Below are 21,687 nucleotides of genomic sequence, written 5' to 3'. Positions count from 1 at the left end.
ACGGCGATAGGGTAGCCTGAAGGGGTGATCATCAGTGAGATGAATCCGGTGGACGAACTCTTTCGCTTCCCCACAGTCCAGCTTGTCTTTGGAGAAGACATCCTGGTAAGTGAGCAACAGTTCAGAGAGTCTCTTTTTCCATTCATCTGACACCGCACAGCCTTCGAGGTCGATGTCTGCCAATCCACAGTCTTTAAGCTGCTGAGTGTGGGTAGAGCTGGCATCTGAGTTGGGAGGAGGGTCAGCTGCCTGACTGGTCTGTGGCCTATTCACACCCTGAGAGAGGGGAAGGTCTTCCATCGCGACACAAGTAAACACATCGGCCACTTTAGCATTGCGGCGTAGTGTCACGGGACTCTTGGTTGGGTTAAGGACCTTCATAGGGACCCAACGATCTCCCCACATGGGTGCCACAACCCGTCCCACAATAATGTCTTTGGGGGCTGAACGGGAGGAGGTGGGCTCCACAATGACAGTGCTCCCAGGGGACACAGGAACACTGCCAGGTAGCTTTCCCCACACCAGATACTCCTTCTGTGGTGCTAGAGTGATAGCTTGCCGTAGCTTGACCGTGCCAACCTTGTCAGGCAGTTCAGGACCAGACCAACGAGTGATGCAGCTGAGCAACTGAAGAAACTGCTCACAGTCGGGGTCTGAGGTGTTGGACTGGATGAGCTCCCAGTACTTCTCATCAGACTTCATCCTCTGTAATATGGGCCTGATGACGTTGCTACCAATAATGAGTTCGTCTCTCTGCCCTGGGACAAGGAAAGTTGGCACAATGAATTTAGAACCGTAAACCTCAATCTCCAGGTCATAGATACATCTGGGTTGTGTCATAAGGCCACCACAGCCAACTAGGACCACCTTCTCTGGCACAGGCTGAGGACAAGGGAGGACACCAGCAGCTCTAAGATTGGACTCTGCCTCTTCGCTGAGTGTGCATGACATGCTCCCTGAATCAAGCATCCCCCTTAAAGTTGACTGACCCCCTACTAACACTGGGGTATAAAACAAGTCATTGGCTCCTTCAACTCTATGTGAACCCACAGCAATCACAGTTTTGTCATCAGGAAGATTACTACAGCAGTTCACATATGTTGATCTTAAGTCATTTTCCTCACTGAGGGTGTCACTAGTGCCGCCCATGCTATCCCTCTCACTGCACGGGCGGGCTAGTTTAAACCAGCATTGGAGGGAGAAGGTGGCATGGCTGAGGAAGGAGAGGCCTGTGGGCACTGATTTCTTATGTGACCAGGACTGAAGCAGTTAAGGCATAATCTGTAAAGCCTGCAGTGTGCATGGGTTGAATGGTCCCTGGAGCCACAAACCTTGCATGGAAAGGACTCAGATGCCTGCTGGTAACGGGGTCGACCATTCTGACGGTGGACTTGTTGGTGGTTGCCTGGCTGACCATTCTGACGGTGGGCTTGTTGGTGGTTACCTGGCTGATGGTAGTCTGGCCTTTGACTGGTTGTAAGGGAAGCGTTGCACATAGCCAGAACTCTGTCAAACATTGCAACTACCTGTTGAACACCAGCGTCGGTAGTAGGTGGGTTGACGGTGGTAGGGGCTGGGTCAGAGACAGCAGAGAGAGGCAGGGATAAGGGGGACACTTGGGGACTCACCCTAGCATGGTCTGGCTGAGGCTGACTGTAAGCAAGGGCAGTGGCCGGTAGAGAGTTGGGAGGGGGGTCTGGTTGGTGCGCTAATGAGGCCTGAGACATCCCCAGATTGACAGGGCGAAAAGAATCAGTCACAGGGCTCTGACTATAAACTGACAGACCCACCACATTATGAGACTGCGCTGCTGTTTTTCTCACATTTCTCATATGGGCGTCCAGACGCTCCTGAACCTCAGCCGTGGTCCACCGCTCAGGTGCCTTCAGTTGGAATGATATGGCGAGACTGGGGTCAGGACAGTGATTAATGAACATCAAGACCACTTCTGCACTGGGGTCATCTACACATTTACCTCGCCTCCGGAGGCACTCGTCCGCAGCATCTATTGACTTGTTAAGGCGTATCCAATAGTCCATAGCACTTTCACCAGCACGTGGAACAGTGCCGTAAAAATCTTTCATGGGCAAGTTAGAGTATGACAGCTCACTAAAGTTACCCTTTAATATGTCAAACACAGCTGTGGGCAGGTCGGTCGCACTCAAGTCAGGTCGGCTGCGGATTGACACTTTCACCACATCCCTGGCTTTACCTGTTAGTCTTGACATAATCAGATCAAACCTTTCTACGTGAGTGTCACATTTCACTCTATTCAGGTAACATCTCATCATGTCCTCCCATTCATGAATAGAAAATACATCAGCACGATCACCCCTGAAGTAAGGCGGAGCCTTGGTGTCTGACTGCACCACAACCTTCAATTGAGACAAATCAGCCTGGTGGGACGGGTGTGGATTGGTGGGAGACTGAGGCTGGGCAGCACTGGGCTGGTGCATGGTGCTTGATATGTTCTCACCTATCTGTTTAGCCAAACTTGTTATCATTTCCCCAAAAGCTTCAACAGATACTACTTGTGTAAGTTTACAGTCTGGCTGCATAATAGGTGTGGAGCTTGCAGCAGGTGTTAATGTCGGGTTGAAATCACTAGCGAACCCAAATCTTTCACTACCTTTAAGTCGCTGGCCCCTCCCCAACCCAAATGTGACATCATGCCCACTAACATCCATATTGTTAATGACAACAACAACAAAATCCCACAAAGCAATCAAAACACAGTTTAAAGCCACCCACAAGAGATAAAACACTAAAATAAAATAAAATGATAAAACACAGATAGACAGATATACTCAGTGGTAAGTGTCCTCTCAGACTCAGTGCATCTCTCAATTTGAATATGTACACTGTCCCTTTAACGCACCTGCCGTCGCAGCAAGAGAGGGGGGAAAAAAAAAAAAAAAAGAGGAAAAAAAAAAACACACACTCCAGTCTTTCCTTTTTCCCGCCGGTGGGCAGCAGCTTTACCCCGGGGACCAGACGGCGCTGGTCGCGGATACAACGGGTCGTCACGGCACCAAGTGTAACCGGCTGTGTCTGACTCTGCGTTGTGTTGTGTAGAAAGACGACGACCCAGACGTGTAGCTTCATTCAGGATGTACATTTATTTTCACTCCTGACGAAACAGCGACAGAAAGAAAACATTTCTCCAGTCAGTACTCTCTTTAACGTGCCCCTCTCCCACAGAGATCAGTATCAAAAGGGCATAACGTAAAAAGTAACACAACATACCTGACGAAACAGCGACAGAAAGAAAACATTTCTCCAGTCAGTACTCTCTTTAACGTGCCCCTATACAAATTAAACAACACAGAAATACATTGTGAACACCCGTGAGACACTACAACAAAAATAAGTAATAAAAAGTAACTTAAAGTGCATAAAGTCGACACTAAAACACGGAAATTGCTTCTGGCTGAAGAGCCGCCTACCTCTCCCACAGAGATCAGTATCAAAAGGGGAGAACGATGCATGAACCCCGCGAAAAAAAGGGGAACAGTGTCACATACATAAGGAACGTAGGGGTACACGCTAAAATTATAGTTCCACATACTGATGTGAGTCCTACTGCGTCAGGTATTAACACAAGATGAAACAAGAATAAACACAGATTTTGTGTAATTATATAGACATATTTACATAATATATTATATACAAATGAGACATAACTGTCCCTGTTACACTTATTCATCCTAATAATTATAAAGAAGTGCCTTGGAAATATTTGTTTACATAAATTGGGACCAAACCATTTGAGACCCACTGAGATAACTTAGACTAAAGTGAACTATCTAAACCCTCAAGAGTCCTTTACCTCACTGAGCTGTAGTTATCAGCCTCAATCCAACAACAATCCGCAGTACCGATGCGCGCCTTCTCTCTCTCTCTCTTGCTCGCTCGCACTTTGGCTGTGAGCTGCGGGCGCCTGATAAGTCCACATCCCCCACTTTAATCACTTACAGCGCCCATCTTACAGGGCAAATGCTAAATGTTGACTGCCCGGGGTGCAAAGGCTGTTTAGTTTATTCAATTATGAATGTAAATGTATTACATCAAGGGCAGAAAATTAGGCAGAATAACAATTTTAAATTCTGAATAAGCAGCGTAACTTACATGATCTGTTTGTCGGTCACGATCATCATTTCCAAACTGCATAGTAACAAGTGTAATAATTGCACCACACTAGCACATCTGCTGAAATACTTCACTCAGTCATCGACACTTTAAAGAGCCTGTGACACGAGTTTCCCCCATCATCCAAACCCATCAATCTGAGTAAATATTGTCCCCTTGAAAACCGTTACTGAACTGATTTTGGATATTTGTACTTTGATAACCATTAATCTGCCCTTCAATGTTGACAATATTCTGGATTTTCTCGGGGATTCTTCAAATGTGACGTCATTGCGGGCACAGCGCCCCAGCTGCACCGTTCAGGATCCCAGCATTTGCATGTAAACGCACGATGGCGCACACAGCAGCAAGCTCAGACAGCGATGACAGTTTAATTTTGAACGTGTCTGAGAGCTCATATGAGGCTGAAGGATCGGTTTATTTTGTATCTGTTAGAAGTTTAGGAATTAGGTGCGTCAATATGGGTGATAATACGGTCATGCAGCCAGTGGTGGACTGGGACTAAAAATCAGCCCGGGACTCTCGACCGGCCCACTTTGGTACCGCTAGTAAATTGTCAACGCGGGGAGAGGGGGATGTGCTAGTGACTTATCCGACCGGCCCACTTCGGTACCGGCCCATCGGGATTTGTCCCGATGGCCAGTACGCCACTGCACCCAGCCCAGGGGAGGGAACCTCACTGCGGGGAAACGGTGGACCTAGTGTCCCGATCGGAGTCGGAATAATCATAATAATCATAATCTGTGCATTTTATCCATTAATTTCCCCAACATTGTGGTAAAAAAAACACACGTTTAATCCATGTTGGTGTACTACAACTACAAAAAGCATCGGTTTGTTTTTTCATCAGGAAATGCAGACCGGCTCAAACAAAGGATTTTTAAATCATCCTCCTCACGATCATTTAATGTATTATGTTCGCCGAATTGACATGAAAGCACTAATAAATGTAGTTTCATCCACTTGAGTTTACAACTACAAAAATAATCGGTTTTTATATCACATCCGACGGGAGGAGATTCAGCAGCTCTAACTACCGATTTTTAATCCTAATTTAATCAACATCTATACCACGATCATTTATGTTTATGTTTGCTGAATTGACATGAAAGCACTGACAAATATGAATATACTGTAGTCAACTTCATTAACGTGCCTAAACTCAGTAATTCACAATTTCTACGCATGACAATACACTTTGTCCGTGTTTGGCTCTCTCACCGCACAGTGAAGCATTCCCGCATTGACGTCACTTCCGGCTTCCCCCAAAACTTCAAAATGAGTCGAAGGAATTTCCCCGCGATGTTCGAAATTATTGATATTTATCGGAACGGTATTGCACCTTCTTTTTTAAACTGACGGTTCGAGATTACTAGTAGCCCAATATTTCATTGCACAACAGTTGTTGGGAGGCTGTCACAGGCTCTTTAAAGGTCAGCGGGTTTGGTGGACTCAATCTAATCAAAACCCACGAGCTCTCAATTAAATAAAAAAAATATTACAACTCAATTTTCTATGATTTGTTATTTGTCTTTGTATGGTTGCAATGCTAGTGTCTGCCTTTTGAGTCTGCATCCTTCTAACACTGCTAAACAATGTAGGCCTACAGATGAGACCATATTTTATTTTTCAAATATCTGTCCCTGTTCATAAATATACAAACACTTGAGGCAGCAGTCATAAACAGAAGGAGCTCCTCTCCCTGGTTCCCTTGGAACACATGAATACCTCATTGTAGTTACATTTAGGTCAGCACTTTATTAAGTGTAACAGGTGCAGGGCCAGTCTACCCAGAGGTTAAGGAATTACATTTGTGGTCCGCCCTGAAAGAATAGCAGACAGTTATGATAAGAGAGTGGCAGTGTTTGAATCACTTTAACCTCCAACCACTGCAGAGGGAAGCCTCCAGGCTGCAGGAGGAGGAAGCAGAGACGGAGGAAACAGGTGTAGTCCAGTTTTCCCAGGTCAGGGAACACACCCGCCTCCAATTCATCACCCCAATTACTTCACGATTAACTCCACTCAGCTATTGCAGTGCCACTAGAAGCACGAGATGTGTTATCTGCTACACACAAACATTGTTCATAAAATCATTAACCCTTTTGTGATGTTCCGGTCAAATGGACCCATTTTATATTTAAACTTGTAATGCCCCTACACATTAATGTCATTTGCGTAATACAAATCATTTAAAGGTCCCATGACATGGCCATTTCTACTGATCATAATTCCATTGTTGAGGTCTACTAGAAAAGATTTACATTGTTCAATTGTTACGAACTCAGACACTTAGGATGTAGGACCCAATTGCAAGACCCGGGAGACAGAGGTAAAGTATTTGTAAGATACTTTATTTTCCAAAACAGCATTGAACAACAAAAAAGGTAACTATCAAATCTCTAGCCAAGATGATAAAAAAAAGAGAACAAAAAATGAAAGCGCTCACGTAGTGGGGAACCAAACTTTTCAAGAGTACAAGGAGCATAGACCTGACCATAGCAAGAGACAATACGAACACAGACCTGAACATGACAAGAGACGAAAACGAACTGACACTGAACACTGGAGAGGTTTCTCAATACTCAAATTTCCCCTCCTCGACTCCTCGGTCCTCCGGTAGTGACCCGGAAATGAATTTCAGCGCGCCATTTTGAAGGACATCTCATTTCTCTAAATGCACACAGAGGACCGAGCATCGAGCATCGAGGAGGCTCTCTGGAGGAGCTCTAACCAAGGAGACACTGATGCACCCTCCACGGCTCCTCCACGGATGCATTTCCGGGAACGGTGGAGGCGTGACGCACGGCCGGACTTATCTCAACCAATGACAGCTCTGCATGCATCCCTTGGATATTATTTTAGTAACTGCTTTCATCGCAACGCGATGTTTACAGTGAGAACAGCTGTGAGGTCTTTGCAGAAAGCAGAGCAGTGTGTAAAATATATATCACTCAGTATAACAGGCCTACATTACTTTCTGTATTTATATGCTGTAGTTTAGTAGATATCTACAAACAAAGAGTCGATATTTTTCTAAGACCATTTAGTGCTTCACATAATAAAATACACAACGGCTGTAGCTTATGCTAGGGGTAGTAGGTGTGTGTGGTACAGCTGCAAAAATTACTGATCTTGCCAAGAGTTGCCATCTTATATCTAGCCATAAATTCTTACTGGACTTGTTTTGAGAATAATGTACTATGCAAGAGCTGCTTGTGTAAGATGATGAAGCTTCTTTTAAGAACATTAGACTTCTGAATTCTTATTTGGTCAGCAAATCTTGAAATAAGGTATTTTACAAACAAATTAAGATAAATTACTGTCAGACACAGGTTTGGGTCACTGCCTCATATCAATTTTTTTTTTTTTTTAGCTGTAAGAACTTGTTTCAAGACATGTTACAACTTATTTTAAGAATCACATGGGATCCATTTAAGTCAGATTCATATTTATATCAGATGTTAAATCACAACATTAATTCCCAAAGCAATAACAAATCAAAAATATCAACTTGGAATGGGGCAATATATCGAAATTCAATGTATCACAATAGCTCAATTTAGTAATTATTTCATAGTAAATGATTCTGCTTAGCAAATAACATTGCTACAAAAATGTGTCTCAGAAAAAAACATAGTACCACACTGTCAGACTGAAACTTTTATTTAAGACATTTTATCATGGTTCTATCACATGTCAACCCTATATTGCATTGTCAATCACATTGAGATAATCTAATTGTAATCCCTATCAACTGTATCAGCTCTTCATATACACATCCTTACAATGCTCATTCAATGAACTTTCATTTCAAGGAGAACAAAAGTAGAAATAATAATAATAATCATACTTTCCAAAATCAAAATTCCCTGACTATACTATTTTGCAGGAAAAATAATGTTAGCTCAGTGCATTACTTTATAATGTTTTTCTCCCAACACATGTTTGTAAATAAACAAACAGTCAATACAACAACACAAATAAATCTGTATTTGGCAGAATTCTTTGTTGGATTAGACAAAAAAAGGTAATAAAATAAAATAGTAAAAAAGACATTTAAAAAAACACTTCCTACACATTTTCCTGTGTTCTCTCACTAAGCTAGATTTCACTCAAATTATCATGTTGCATACACAGGTATAACCTTCCAATGCTCATTCAATGATCATCATATTTAGGTTTTAAGTGCAATGACATCCCTAAGGTTATATTTGATCAAAATATACACACTGTTTTCAAAACTCATCGAATAATAGGATGTATAATCAACAAGCTTTTCTGCATCTATCAACTCTGTTGCTTGGGCAAGATTGGCCAATCTTGACAGTGACTTCATATGCTAATAAATCTTTGTTAAAACACACAGTTTCATAAAGCTGATGTTCAAAGCAATACAATGAAGAATCTACGACATAAATGTTTTTTATAAGTCCAAAGATAGGTACTGTATCATTTGCATTAGTTATTATCAGAGACTTTCCGCTGATGTACTTGTTACCATTAAGAATAAGCCACTTGACTGAGACTGCATGTTGTATGCCATCAATTCCCAAGAAATCTCTAATCTTTGCTGTGATGTACTCTTTATTTGTCACTTCTGAGACGGGGCCCAATTCTTTCTCATGTAAAAATATTGGATGCTCAATGCCCATTTCATTTTGACAGCATTCAAGAAGCTGGTTATGGTTCACCAACGATTTACATACATTTTTGAAGTTCAATTTAGATGATCACTGTTTAAAAAAACAGTGCTTTGACTCAAATCTCATGCACATATGCCCTGTCAAAGGACCCAGAGAAAGAATTTGGGTAGGGAGATGCAACATGTAATGTTGCTTAGGCGTTACATTTTTGTCAGGAAAAAGTTGCTTAAACTGTTTTAGATGCTGCTCAATCATTTGTTTAAGTCTTAATACAGTTTGCAGAGATATGACAGGCGCAAAAACTATTTGAACTATCTCAATTAATTCCAAAATAAACTTAACGTAAATATTTCCCTTCATATTGTTCAACAGAAAAGGCATGATCTTTAACAATATCAGCATTTGCCCAGAAGACTGTTTAAGTTTGTTATCATTAGATGACAAGGTATTGACACTGACAGGACAGGGCTTGTCTCGTACATCAATAGATGAAAAAGGAAAACTCGGCATGGCTGAATTGAAAATGTCCAACTCCATTTGTCCTGACAGAATAAGGTATTTTAACACACACTTAATTTCCATGGGTGCAACACCCTCAAGAATTATGTGCATTATGTCCTGTGGAGTTTGCTGAATGAGGTCAAAGGCTGGAAATTCAACCAGCTTGCTTTTTCTGTTTATTCCGTAGGTGGTTTTAAGGGCAGATTTCAAGAACTCTGTGCTGGCCCTTTCTATTTCAATGCACTGTCTAATGTGCTTTTCCACTGTCCTTTTAGTGAAACTTTGTTCGTTAAAATTGATTTGCATGTCCTCAAAGGTACATTCACAGTGCCTGCACTTGCTATATGCAAAATCAACTCCTTCATTAAAGCCAGCGAGCTCATGTTGCGCAAGTGTGTCACCACATAGTGAAATTAAAGCACCAAATAAATCCATTTCACCATTCTGTGTTTGTATTTTGACACCATTGTACAGCAATTTTAAGTCTTTATCAATTCTTTCTAAAACAACATCAACACCACACTGGTCAATATCATTCGCTTTTGCTATAGCAAGGAGTCTAATTGCTGCAAGCTTCGATCTAAACTTGGGGTCTATGTTTCCTAGAGTATAATAAACCATCAGTAATTTGTTTACAGAAGCATGTGACCCCAAGGGGTTGCATATCTCTATTTCATCAGTGTACAAGATCAGCTGCAAAGCAGTAGGTTTTATTGAAAACAGAGGGTGAGATTTAAAAAGACTCCCATCAACAATGTCATACAAAAACCCATCTTTGTTGCAGCTTTGTGGTGCAGTGTTGATTATATCAATGATTCTGGAGTTGGACAACAACTGTTGTAGACTATTAATTAGGGGTATATAGTAAAAACTTTTGTTTTTGATTACAAGAACTCTTGAGTCTCCCTTTTTAACTCTTCAAACTTTTTGAGACACAACTATTTCCTCTGGTTTCACTGGGTTAAAAAGATTCTGAATGGTGCTATCCTGCATGTATGTGGTGGCCATTAGGGTGAAAGGATCCTGAAAATGATCAAATGTTGCCAATGCTTCCTCTTGGAGCTGCGCCGTACTCCCTGAATGACTCTCGAAGACCCTTTTCATTTTGTCTCTCAAGGTATCCAGAAGAGCCGCTTGATACTGTTGGACCCCAGAGACAATATCGTTGACACTCCTCTGAAAGAGAAAATAAAAAAAATTAAATACATCAGAGTATGCATTTACAGTCCGAGTGTCCATAGAGCTCCTGCGGTCACGTGACTTTTGGTTATCAGCCACCATTTTGGCAGTAAACATGACGACCGGCGCCAGCGTTTTCCTACCGTGCGAGTATACATCTCATTTTAATTCAAGTGAAATTCGGCTTTATAGTACAAAATTAGAAAGATTAAATATAAGCAACCCATATAATGCACCCGGTGTGCTTTTCAAGAGCATAACCTCCTGCTCTGAAGACGATGTACCCGACTTGCGCTACGCGGACATCCACAGCTATCTTGTAAGCTTTCCATCAGTGTACTCAGGAGACTCCCTCAGAGCTTACAAAAGCTTGGAGGCTTACAAATGGTGTCAGTCCGGCTTCGTAAACAACATTCAACTGTGGAGTCTTACATCCAAAAACTTCGGCATCATCACTGCAAGGGTAAGTATTAAATTATTCCAGTTTGATAGGCAGTGTCACGTTAGCATTGTTTGTTTATTAGCTTGTCTAGCTACGGCAGTGTCACGTTAGCATGTTTGTTTATTAGCTTGGATAGCTACTGCAGTGCGTCTGAAACTAGTTTGTATTTTTGAACGTACTCAACCAAAGTGGCTGGCGTTTTTAACCTTTATTTATCTATTTTTGAATTTCATATATAGGTTAATCACTCCCAAAGGCTTAATGAAAGTCAACTAAAGCCATGGGTGGTGGTCAGGAACGACGGTGTTGTGCTGGGAGCCCACTGCAACTGCACAGCGGGACTCGGGGAGAGCTGCTCTCCCCGAGTCCCGAGGAATATTTTCAACACGGGTTTGTTTACCACTAGCTTGCTACAAGCTAACTGGCTAGGCTGCACCAGAGCCACACTTGTTGAGTTAAAAAGGGACATCACAGAGTCCGTTAGCTATAATAACTGGGTGCTAGATTCTACTTCGGTAAAAATTAAACTGACCAGAAACTTTTTGTAGCATTGTACTGTATTCCTTCACCCACCTGATATGAAGTGATCACTGCATAAGCGAAAGCAAACGGCCGGGGGTTCCCATCTTTCAGTCTTGTTCAGACGGCTCCTGGCTCTTTTAATCGCTGCGATCCACTTTTCCCTCCTCTCCGCGTCTTTTGGAATGCGATAATAAGATACACCTTTCTTCTTCCCACGCCTATTTGTGCAACCTGGTGCACAGCAGTTATCCACCATCCTCGACAGTCTGCCAGTGCCTGCCAATGAATTTACTGACGCGATTACTGCCAAAATGGCTGCCCCCTTCGTTTCTCGTCACGTGACCAGCATATGTGACATCATCCGCAGGAGCTCTATAGCTAACTAACATAAATAAAGTGCCCCCATGTCTGAAAACAAGGTTGAAAATGACATACAAAGATTATCACCACTCTTCAACCCCTTTGACTACAGGCACACTTACATTCATTATGTCACTTAGCAGACACTTTTGTACAAAGCAACTAATAGATGCAATACCTGGGACAGGTGGCATTTTTCACGGACATTGATGGCAAATGCAACTGCACGTCTGGAAAGATTTCCGCCAGATGTATCAGCTTCTTCCTGGAGACATATTCATAGTAATATTACACAATTAGAAGAAAGACTAGTTAACTCAATTGTTGTATGTTTGAGTAATATTATCATGTAAGATATGGCTTTTAAACCAGCAGCCCCTGTCCAATATGTCTTATTTAAATAGTGTCTGTGAAAATAATTACAGGAAGAAGGTCCTGTGTTCTGGCTAGTGAAAATTGCTATTTCAACCAGTGGCGGCTGGTCCATAGAGGCAGAGGAGGTTGCTCCTCCTCTATTTTTGAGAGGCAAGAGGAAGATCAAATCATCAATCAATCATTGTTTTACTGCTTAAGTTTTCATTGGACAGAATAAAGTAGAGATAAGTAGCCAACTAGTGTAGTAATAATAATAATTAGTATTTATATAGCAATGTCCAGATTAAAAGATTTCCAGAGTAAAAATAAAGAAACCCATATAAGACCCCCCTTCGCTACTAGTAACTAGGTAACTACAATTCTCAGTAGCTTGGCGGTAGCGTCACTATTTCCTGAATCAAGTAACTTTTCAGTAGCTTAACTCTTTTATTGATCAAGTAGTGTGGTAACGATCACTGAAGCTATTTTTTATATGGCTTAACACAGCAGAGATCCCATAGCACGTGAAGGCACCATTAAAGTAGCTTCACATGTAGTGAGCTACTTTTGCGGTGTTTGTGTAACTTAGCTTGCTACATTTGACTGGTTGGTAGCTTCTGTGTAGTGAAGCTCCATAATGGTAGAGTAACTGGTAGCTTAGCTCACTACATTTTCAAAGTAGCTTGCTCAACACTGCATCTTACCTGATCAGGAGGTTGAATCGGGAATTCCTCAAGCTCCTGCTCCTGCTGTGAAGGGACACATGTGCTGACTTGACTGTTGGTCCTTTGCATCCCTCGTGTTGCAGTGGCACAACCAGAAAAAATGGGCATATCAAAATGTTCAAGTCCAACTCTAGATGGTTCGGATGCAGTTGTCATCAACCCAGAAGGCGGGCTTCCATTTTCAAAATACAGAGCATGTCTACGTCTGATGTGGTAGTAGAAAGAGTTGAAAACTCTGTATTCTTCGGTACATCCATTAATTCCACATACAACACGGAAATCTGGACTGCGGCCATGTGCCTTGTTAATATGGCTCAGCAGAGACTTCAATGTTAACGCAAAAAAAACAAAGTAAATCACACACCGCCAATACGCCATGTTCCTCAAAATCTTCTGAACTGAGGAGGAGATGGAAGCTGACAGATTGATGTGACAGACAAAACATCTGCTAAAGGCAAACTTGAACCACAGCCTGCGCCAGTACTGTAATATCTCCTAGTTCTACTTTTTGGTGGGCTTTGGCACGTTGGTTGGGTCAAACCATATTAACAATGGGGGGGGGAGGTCTCTGATATATCATTTTTAGTATGTGCTGCGATATGAAAAATACAAAAAGCATATGTATTAGCAATTACAAACACTATCGTCACCTTTTTCCCCTCAAATGCTTAATTTTATCATCCCTATTTACTCAGATTATTATTTGTCGAAGGAGGAGTTCAACCCACTACTGTATCATTGTCAAGTAGCACGTTCACGAGGTTAGAAAGAAGAGGTCACAGAAGAAGAGAAGAGAAGAGAAGAAGGTCACACATTTGAAGAGAAGGTGTGTATTCATATTATAATAAAAGCGCATTAATTTGTCACGGTACTGTTGGAGATTTAGAGGATGTTGCAAACCAACCTCGTCTCCGCGTGTCGTTTGACAAGCTAGGTGAATTCGGGAGAAGGGAGGGATTAAGAAACACCAGAATACAAGTGAAACAATAATCCGGCTTTAATGATATACAGTAACGATACAAAATACAAACACAAAGAAATCACGAAGCACTCTGCAGAGTACTCCGGGCTCAGGTTCTACCACGTGTGTGAGACAGGTCTCAGGAACGGCTGGTGAAAAACAAGAGCGCGAACCAAAGGAAAACACAGGCTTTCATACTAAAACACAGGAGGAGGTGTGTACGTGCATTCCCCCAGAGGTCATCTTATTGGCAGAGATCAACACATGGCCTGCCGCACCCAATCAGTGCGACACAGCAGCTTTTAGCCAGCACACACACATCTCCTTTATGGCCCTGTGTCCCTGAGTCCATCTTCCCGCCTCCTGACTGCCACACACAAGTTAAAAGTATGTTTTAAGATATAGTTGTTATAGTTGGCTAAATATACGTAATACATGTTAATTACTTTCATATCAATAACAACGAGGAACACATTACCTATGCTCTTAAGCAGTATTAGAGATGCTTTCCAAATAGTCAAACTTCTCAGGCTTACCTATGGCCCTTCCATTTGTTTGAGCTATTGTTCACATCTTTACTTCAAATAAAAGGTTTCACATTGTATATTTCCAGCTTCCTTTACACATACTGCTATTATTAACACAAAGTAACTAACCACACACCTCTATTGAAAACAAGTCGATTCCCCTGACAATTGACATGCTGAAACTCCTGGAATGCGTCCCTCCCCCACCTCTCTCGTCCCTGTCATAAAAAACTGCTTCCATTTCATATAGAGTAATGAAAGATGTTTAAGCTAATTTCTCCACAATGTTTGTAGCCATTTAGTACCCACACATGAAAGAATAAGAACAGAGGTATAGTTGACCAGTAATCATGTAGCATTTATATTTACTTCAATGAAAACACATACACATCTGCTACAAGATTGTGCCACGCAACCCCCTTCTTTTACGAGGGAAGCATTCCAGCGTCTGGCACTATTCCCAAATATGGAGATCTCCTGCTCCCATCCTTCTCTAAACACACAGAATCCACCTCAATATATTGGGAGAGGAAAAGATACTTTGTCCCTTCAAATTTAACACACATGAACATATATAAGGTGACACCAAAATGAATATACCAGATTTTACTTTCCTGTCATACCCCGTTACTTTAATACTTCAAATAATTCAAATAATCCTTCAGTACCAATATTGCTGGGTTAAAAATGCAATAAATATTATGTCTGTTAGCTAGCTAGCTAGCGCTGTTAGCTAGCGCTGTTAGCTAGCTAGCTAGCGGCGATGCTAACGTTGTCGTTCGGGTTAGCAAATCATTATAGACTGCTGAATTAATCCACTAAAATTGTCAGTTGCTTCTTTTTTACACCGGCATAGTGGTACGTTTATTAAATAATGAATTAAAAACGACATGTATAACTTTTATTTGTATCGTGATGTGTTCACCGGTCCCACAACTTCCATTACGCAGTCAAAATGGTAACTAAGAGTGGAAAGTGTTCAGTGTTTTACACTGAACTATTTGACCGTTATAATGAACCATGCGGGTACTACCGGTAGGCCTATAGTGCACACAAATATTTCATGCTTCAGATTGGAACACATTTATACACTCAAAACAGTAAATGTAAGTACAGAAGTATGCAAATTGAGATACAGCAAGGGACAGATAGCTGTTTTGTCAGTATTGACTAAAACCAGTGTGCGAAATATGGGGTCCCTTCGTTCTGAGTCGGAGAGTAGCACGTTTAAGTTCGCGGCCAAATAGTAATTAAAGTAGTTTGTTACTATACAAGTTAAGCGCCTGTAACATCAGTGTTAAATGCGTATGTGCCGGTTGGTGTGTGTACCTTATGAAAGTAAGTGTTTATCGGTTAGCAGACGTAATGAGCAACATTGCAGTGGTCTACATGTAATGCGCACGTTCTATTGTTTACAATTAGCATGCTAAGCGGAGTTAGCTTTATTCACGTCTTATGTTGCCTTACTATGTAATATGGATGAGATTCATGTTGCTTAGTGTAATGCCCCATCCACCGCTTGCTTTGCATGTCCCGCAAACCAACCAGTGGAAGTCAGGGGAGGGCGAAATAGTTTCGGAAAGGACCACTCTACTGCGATGAGGTGGATTTGTTTATCGGCGTTACCATAGCGATCATGACGGTACTGAGCATAAAGTAGAAAGTAGATGAGACGATAGAAGGGTAAGAAACCCATATGAAGATAGGCTTTTTATTTCAGTTATCCTATTTTTGCACCGAAAATATTTGAAAACCATGAAAGTTTAAAAAGTTCAAGATAATGACCACTACACAAGCGAAGTTGTGACACCCCGTGTTCGTTCCCAGCGCCCCCCTAGGTTGTACGAACGCCCCCCACGGGGCGCTGACGCCCCCGTTGAGAAACCCTGTAATATAAAACAACGTGCATCCAAACAACTTTAGCCAATGCAACCTCCTATGTCAGTGTTGCGCAACAATCGGGAGATGGGACCCCCCGAATATTGACGGGTATTTCGCACACTGACTAAAACCATTATTTTTCAGCCTCTGTAGCAGATAAAAACATAAAATGAAAAGCATTTAAGAGCTTAAACCACAAGGAATGATTGTATTCACTGTAATATTCAATCACATGTTTGTAAAGCTGTTTGAAATCAAATTATGATAATTAATTAATATTTGTTCTTCCTACCAGGTTATAGATGGGACAATGGATAAACTGGATGATGTTACAGTGTCAATTTTTAAGGGTATGTCATTTGTGTTTGAATCAAAACGATAAATAATTATTTGGGATTGTAAAATGTTGGTAATGATGCTGCTGTCCTCATAGCTGCTAACATCGATGAGGTGTTGATGCACTCCCTCACTCGTGATGATTTGAGAGACCTTTTTCCTGGGCAAGAACACTTTCTTAGGAGAAAAAGAGTGTGGTCTTTGATCAACCCAGAGGTAAATGGTTACCTACTTTGGTCTAAAGGAAAAGTTGCACAAGACATGTTATTTCAGATTGTCGCCATTGTTTGACTTTGACTGTTTGACATTATCTGCTGTTGTAGGACGAGAATCCTATCTTAAAAGATAAAGATGGCCCTTCTGAAACAGGAACTCCACCTTGTAGAAAACAGTCTCCCCTCAACATCCACTCCTTTGGAGAAAAAACGCCCAAAGATGACCCTACAGCTACCTAGTCCACCAGAGTATGTGATCTACACGGACAGTGAGTTGGAACAAGCTCGTAGACATTACTTTGAGATGGCCCGCACAGGCAGAGAGGGGGAATGTGTAATGTCCAAGGAGTTGAGTTGCAGGCTAGTGAGGAACACACTCACCAGCATGATTTCCATCCTGAGAGCAAGTCCACAAGGAGAAGAGCTTCAGTACCCTTCCAAACCTGAACTCACAGCCATGGCTAAGAAAGTAGTGGAGTATTATCCCATGTTACAAGACAAAGATGAAGCTGTGAAACATGTAAGTCATTAAAATGTGTGGCTTTTTATTTCTTGCACTTTGTTGATTGTGAAGTACTTAATAATTATTTGAATTCACTGTCATCTCTTAACATTTTGAAAAAAAAGTCAAGGCTTCATCAAAATGATTAAGTCATTCTTATAAAGTTACTTTGTTATTTCCCACAGACAACCATTCACAATAAACTTAAAAAGAGGCTTCTGAACGTAAAGTCTCCGAAAAAGAGGCAAGGGCCTGCACAAGAGAGGGGCTGTCCAAAGAAGAGGCGTTGCCTTGACTTGTCAGCAAGTGACTCAGGAAAAGATTATGATGCTGACTCAAGTGACGCAGGTGGATCAACAATTATTTTGGATCAGACTCTTACCAGTTCTGATGAAAATGAAAGTACATGTAAGTAGAATTGCAACTTAATTTCCATTTATATTGTTCTCTACTCGAAAGGCATATCCACACATTGCTGAATGCATAACATCATGTGCAACATAAAAGTTGTTTGTAATGGACAGAGATATTATGGTCATTTTCTGTCATTCATTTTGTAGAGAACATTTTAACCTTAAAGACAGCTATATATAGTTGTGTGAGCATTTCATTGTCGTTTTCTGATTTATTGTTTGACAATTGTGGTAAGGCACAAAATGCATTTTTGAAAGGACAAATAAATATCTAAAATATCTTCATTAGCTTCCACAGTAGCCCGCTCGGGCCGCCGGCTGCCCAATTACACCGCGGACCAGCGATCCAGTATGGTCATCCGTTCTCCCAACTCACACCAGGGAGCCAAAAAGCAGCTGGTAAAGGCCCTCCACGGTACACTTTACCCAGCAGAGGACCCAGAGCCCGGGGAAGAAGAAGAGGGTAAGTCCTGAGTCTTCCAAACTTTTCTACTTGTGTGTTGTCTGAATATTTTTACAGACATCACCCAGCCATAAGAGGGCTGCTTCTAAAGGGAGACCATTTTTGACAGTCTTATGTGCACATAATCATTTTCATTTTTCATTTTAGTGGACAAGGATAGTCTGCAAGCACAGGCCAGGCATTTTAAGACTCTGCATGAGATGTACAAGAATAAAAAACAAAACAAAGATGCTGTCTCTCAACTCCTTGATCTCGAGTTTGAAGCAAGAAGACTGTTCATTGACAGTGATGTCCTGAAAGTGGAGGACAGGCACACAAAGGTCCTGGATGCCTATCCATGCTTCAATGATCTTCAGAATGTTAGTAAACTACTTCCCATTTTTACTTTTCAACAAAAGCTCCAGATTTTAATACTTATTCACTCTGTAGGTGATGTGACTTTGTTGCTAAAGTGCAGTTTTACGGAGTTTCGAAGAAGAAGAAAGCGATGAAACCACCTATGACCCTTGATGGTGGTAAGTCACCTCTTAGTGTCTACAGTGTGTTGGTGAAGATATGACTGTGAATAGGAGTGTGTCATTGATGCAAGGCTGACCAAATAAATCTAAAATGATAATGCTCTGGGGGCATTTTCACACTATTTTGTTATCTTACCATAAGTAGGATCCCTCTATCACACTTTAAGTTCCTAGCTAAAAGTTGTATTTTAAAACCTATTCACAAACTTGCTGAGATCAACTTTTCACTAAGGAATTAGGAGAAATCCAACTGGGTTGGCCCAGATGACATCGCAATTCCTGAAACAGTTATTGGCGGAATGACGGACGGACTTAAAATTTGTGCGTCATTAATGGCGTCTGATGCAACCTCTGCAGCAGTAGCTTACTAAGTCACAACACCAACCAACTAAACAACAGACATCGGCTACCTCCAGGGAGCATGTCATCTGATGCACCCAAAATTAACCTCACAGTGCATGTCTCCTAAACTTGAATAACTTTGACCTTAAGTCAGTTATATATTTATAGACTTTATATGCATTATCCTTTGTTTCATGTGTCTAAACTGTAGTTATGTTAATACAGATTGTGTGAGCAAAAAAAGTTAATACAGTGTCTGTCTTTCCATCCACCTGTTCGCGTTTTCTCTTCTCTCTTCTCATAGTGGAATTCTCGATTGCCTTGTTCAAGGCACTCCCTACACTCTTTCCTTCACCAGCTGCACCGCCTAAGAAATTGGGACATGCCAGTGAGGCATTGATACATGTTCTTCAGGTGAGCAATTGTGTCACATTCAAATCTTGATGTTTTTTTTACTTGTGTCTATAAAGCCATTTACTTCCATGCTTTATCCTTTTTGTAAGTCTATAATGGAGTCGCTTTTCACAATTAGGACAACATTTAACAAAATATGTTGCTGTTTTTTAAGCTGCCTTGTCATGAAAGGACATTCTCTCAGCGGCAATTGATAGTAAAGTTTAAATAATTTAACTTTAAGCGTAAGCACTGTGGCAATTTGGAGCTTGTTGGCACCGTTCCATCCATTGGAAGAAAGCGGCACATCAGTGCAGAGCTGTTTTACTGCTGGTCATGTAAGCCAGCTTTCAGCAGGAGGTTAAGCAATTTGTTTTCATTATTTTATTGGAAGACATGTTTTTGTATTTTCATTAGTACATAAAATGGTGCTGTCTTTGGATTCACAAACTACATGCAAAGCATTATAAATTCAATCATAGATGCAATATATACATAATGGTAGTAGAGGGTCTGCTTTAGTAGTTCTATTTTATGGATGTTTATTAGAGTTTTGCTATCTCCTTTAGCCTACAGAAGATCCCACCGTCTACCTCCAGAAGAGATCTCTGTCCAGCCCCGTCTTACTTGTTGATGACTCCAACTGCCTTGTCGCCATAGGAACCACTCCCATCACTACATTTGCCAAGCAAGACCTGCATGAGGGTTTGCTATATCTAATGGCCTATTACTACACAATACATCTCACTTATCCGAAGTGTGTTGCAACCATCCTTTCTGTTATTCAAACAGAAATATTGAAGGACACTATCCATGACCGAGACGCCACAGCCTCATACAAAAAAGCCATGGCTGAGTGGAAAGCTTTCATTGGGGAGTAGATCTTGGTGGTAGTTAGGTTCCCAACCTGTTTCTACAATGCTCACCCGCAATGTCTGTCGAGGTTGGGAGAGAATAACATCCCAGAAAACAACTCACGTACAAAAACAAAGTTGCAATATTCAGCCCATCATTTCCTTCCAGCCCTCCTTTCCTCAAACTGCAGGTAGCTGCACCTTCAAAGTAAGGGTCACTTGCCATAACCACCTCTCTGTGGGCATTGCCCACATTCAGCCAGCAGGATGCCCACCTTTGTTTTGAAGGTGCAACTAGCAATACAAATGTAATCATTGCACTTTACAAATGATCAGCTGAAAATTGCAACTTTGCTCTTTGTAATGTAATTAAAAAGCCAGAGTCATTTTTAGGTCTATATATTGAGTCGTGCCCATTTGCTGGGCACAACTCATGCTCGCTTCGACATATACAATGTGGGTGAGCTAGGTGGTAGTTGGGCTAGTTATTGTTAACAATTGATACTGGTACCAGTATCTGTTTTTGCATTGATACTTTGGACACAAGAGACATGACTTTCTATCATTCAGTGTTTGATAATTTTTGTTCAACAATAAGAGAAAACAGTAATATTGAAGCTCTTAAGTTATAATTCTTCAGTTTTGGTTATCTAACACAAAGTAATGTTGAGTGGTTTTCAATGTTATAATTTAAGTTTAAAATTATCGTCATGATTAATTCATACGTTTTGTAAAATGCATGCTAGGTTCTTGTTTTGAGATCTGTCTACTTGAATTCAGAAATAAACAAATGGTAAAAGAAAATTTGACAACTTGTTTTGAGTATATTTGGCTTATACCTGTGCATGGAATAAGTGTTTTTCTGCTTAATTCAGGACATTTGCCACTTTTCTAGCATCCATATATTTCTTATTTCCAGAATTATTATTCTTATTTTAAGAATTCTTATTTCACGCATTCTTATTTCAAGAATTGTTATTCTTATTTTAAGAATTCTTATTTCAAGAATTATTCTTATTTCAAGAATTCTTATTCTTATTTTAAGAATTCTTATTTCAAGAATTCTTATTCTTATTTTAAGAATTCTTAATAAGTCTAATTATCTCACTGCACTGGCAGATTATTACACTTGTTTCAAGTCTGTATAAACTCAAATCACATATTTTTTTTTTTTGTTATAAGATGGATGATTTTTGCAGTGCAAGTGCTGTGTTGATTTATTTTAAAGTAGGCCTGTGTATTTATTTGTATTCTCCTTATAAGAGTTCTTTGTTTCTTATTAGAGGTTAACAGTTTTATATAATTTAATAAATAATAAATGCAAAAAAACTGTAGTTTTTGTCTATGATATAACAATAAATACAACTTTATAAGCTATCAATCAAAATGGCTCTTTTGATCAAAAAG

The 21,687-nt window shown here is 40.8% G+C and overlaps 1 protein-coding gene and 1 long non-coding RNA gene across 2 annotated transcripts; one reads left to right on the top strand and one right to left on the bottom strand.

Moving 5' to 3' along the window:
• Window positions 1-7,526: 7,526 nt before the first annotated feature.
• LOC307046863 lies at window positions 7,527-13,347 on the bottom strand. The gene is made up of 3 exons (XR_013810252.1): window positions 12,855-13,347; window positions 11,975-12,061; window positions 7,527-10,469 (listed from the first exon to the last, which is right to left on the bottom strand). It is a non-coding gene; the product is annotated as an uncharacterized lncRNA (long non-coding RNA).
• Window positions 13,348-13,551: 204 nt separating this feature from the next.
• LOC307046862 (uncharacterized protein) lies at window positions 13,552-21,256 on the top strand. Its single transcript, XM_079693518.1, has 10 exons — window positions 13,552-13,701; window positions 16,540-16,594; window positions 16,678-16,796; window positions 16,904-17,315; window positions 17,483-17,705; window positions 18,000-18,173; window positions 18,321-18,532; window positions 18,603-18,688; window positions 19,338-19,447; window positions 19,996-21,256. Exons 4-8 carry the CDS (start codon window positions 16,932-16,934, stop codon window positions 18,609-18,611), a joined length of 1,002 nt encoding a protein of 333 aa, XP_079549644.1. The 5' UTR covers window positions 13,552-13,701; window positions 16,540-16,594; window positions 16,678-16,796; window positions 16,904-16,931; the 3' UTR covers window positions 18,612-18,688; window positions 19,338-19,447; window positions 19,996-21,256.
• Window positions 21,257-21,687: the final 431 nt, after the last annotated feature.

The sequence above is a fragment of the Notothenia rossii genome (assembly GCF_949606895.1).
Source record: "Notothenia rossii genome assembly, chromosome: 7".
NCBI lineage: Eukaryota > Metazoa > Chordata > Actinopteri > Perciformes > Nototheniidae > Notothenia > Notothenia rossii.
The sequence above is the reverse complement of the archived record's forward strand: the minus strand, read 5'-3'. Positions and strand labels throughout refer to the sequence as shown.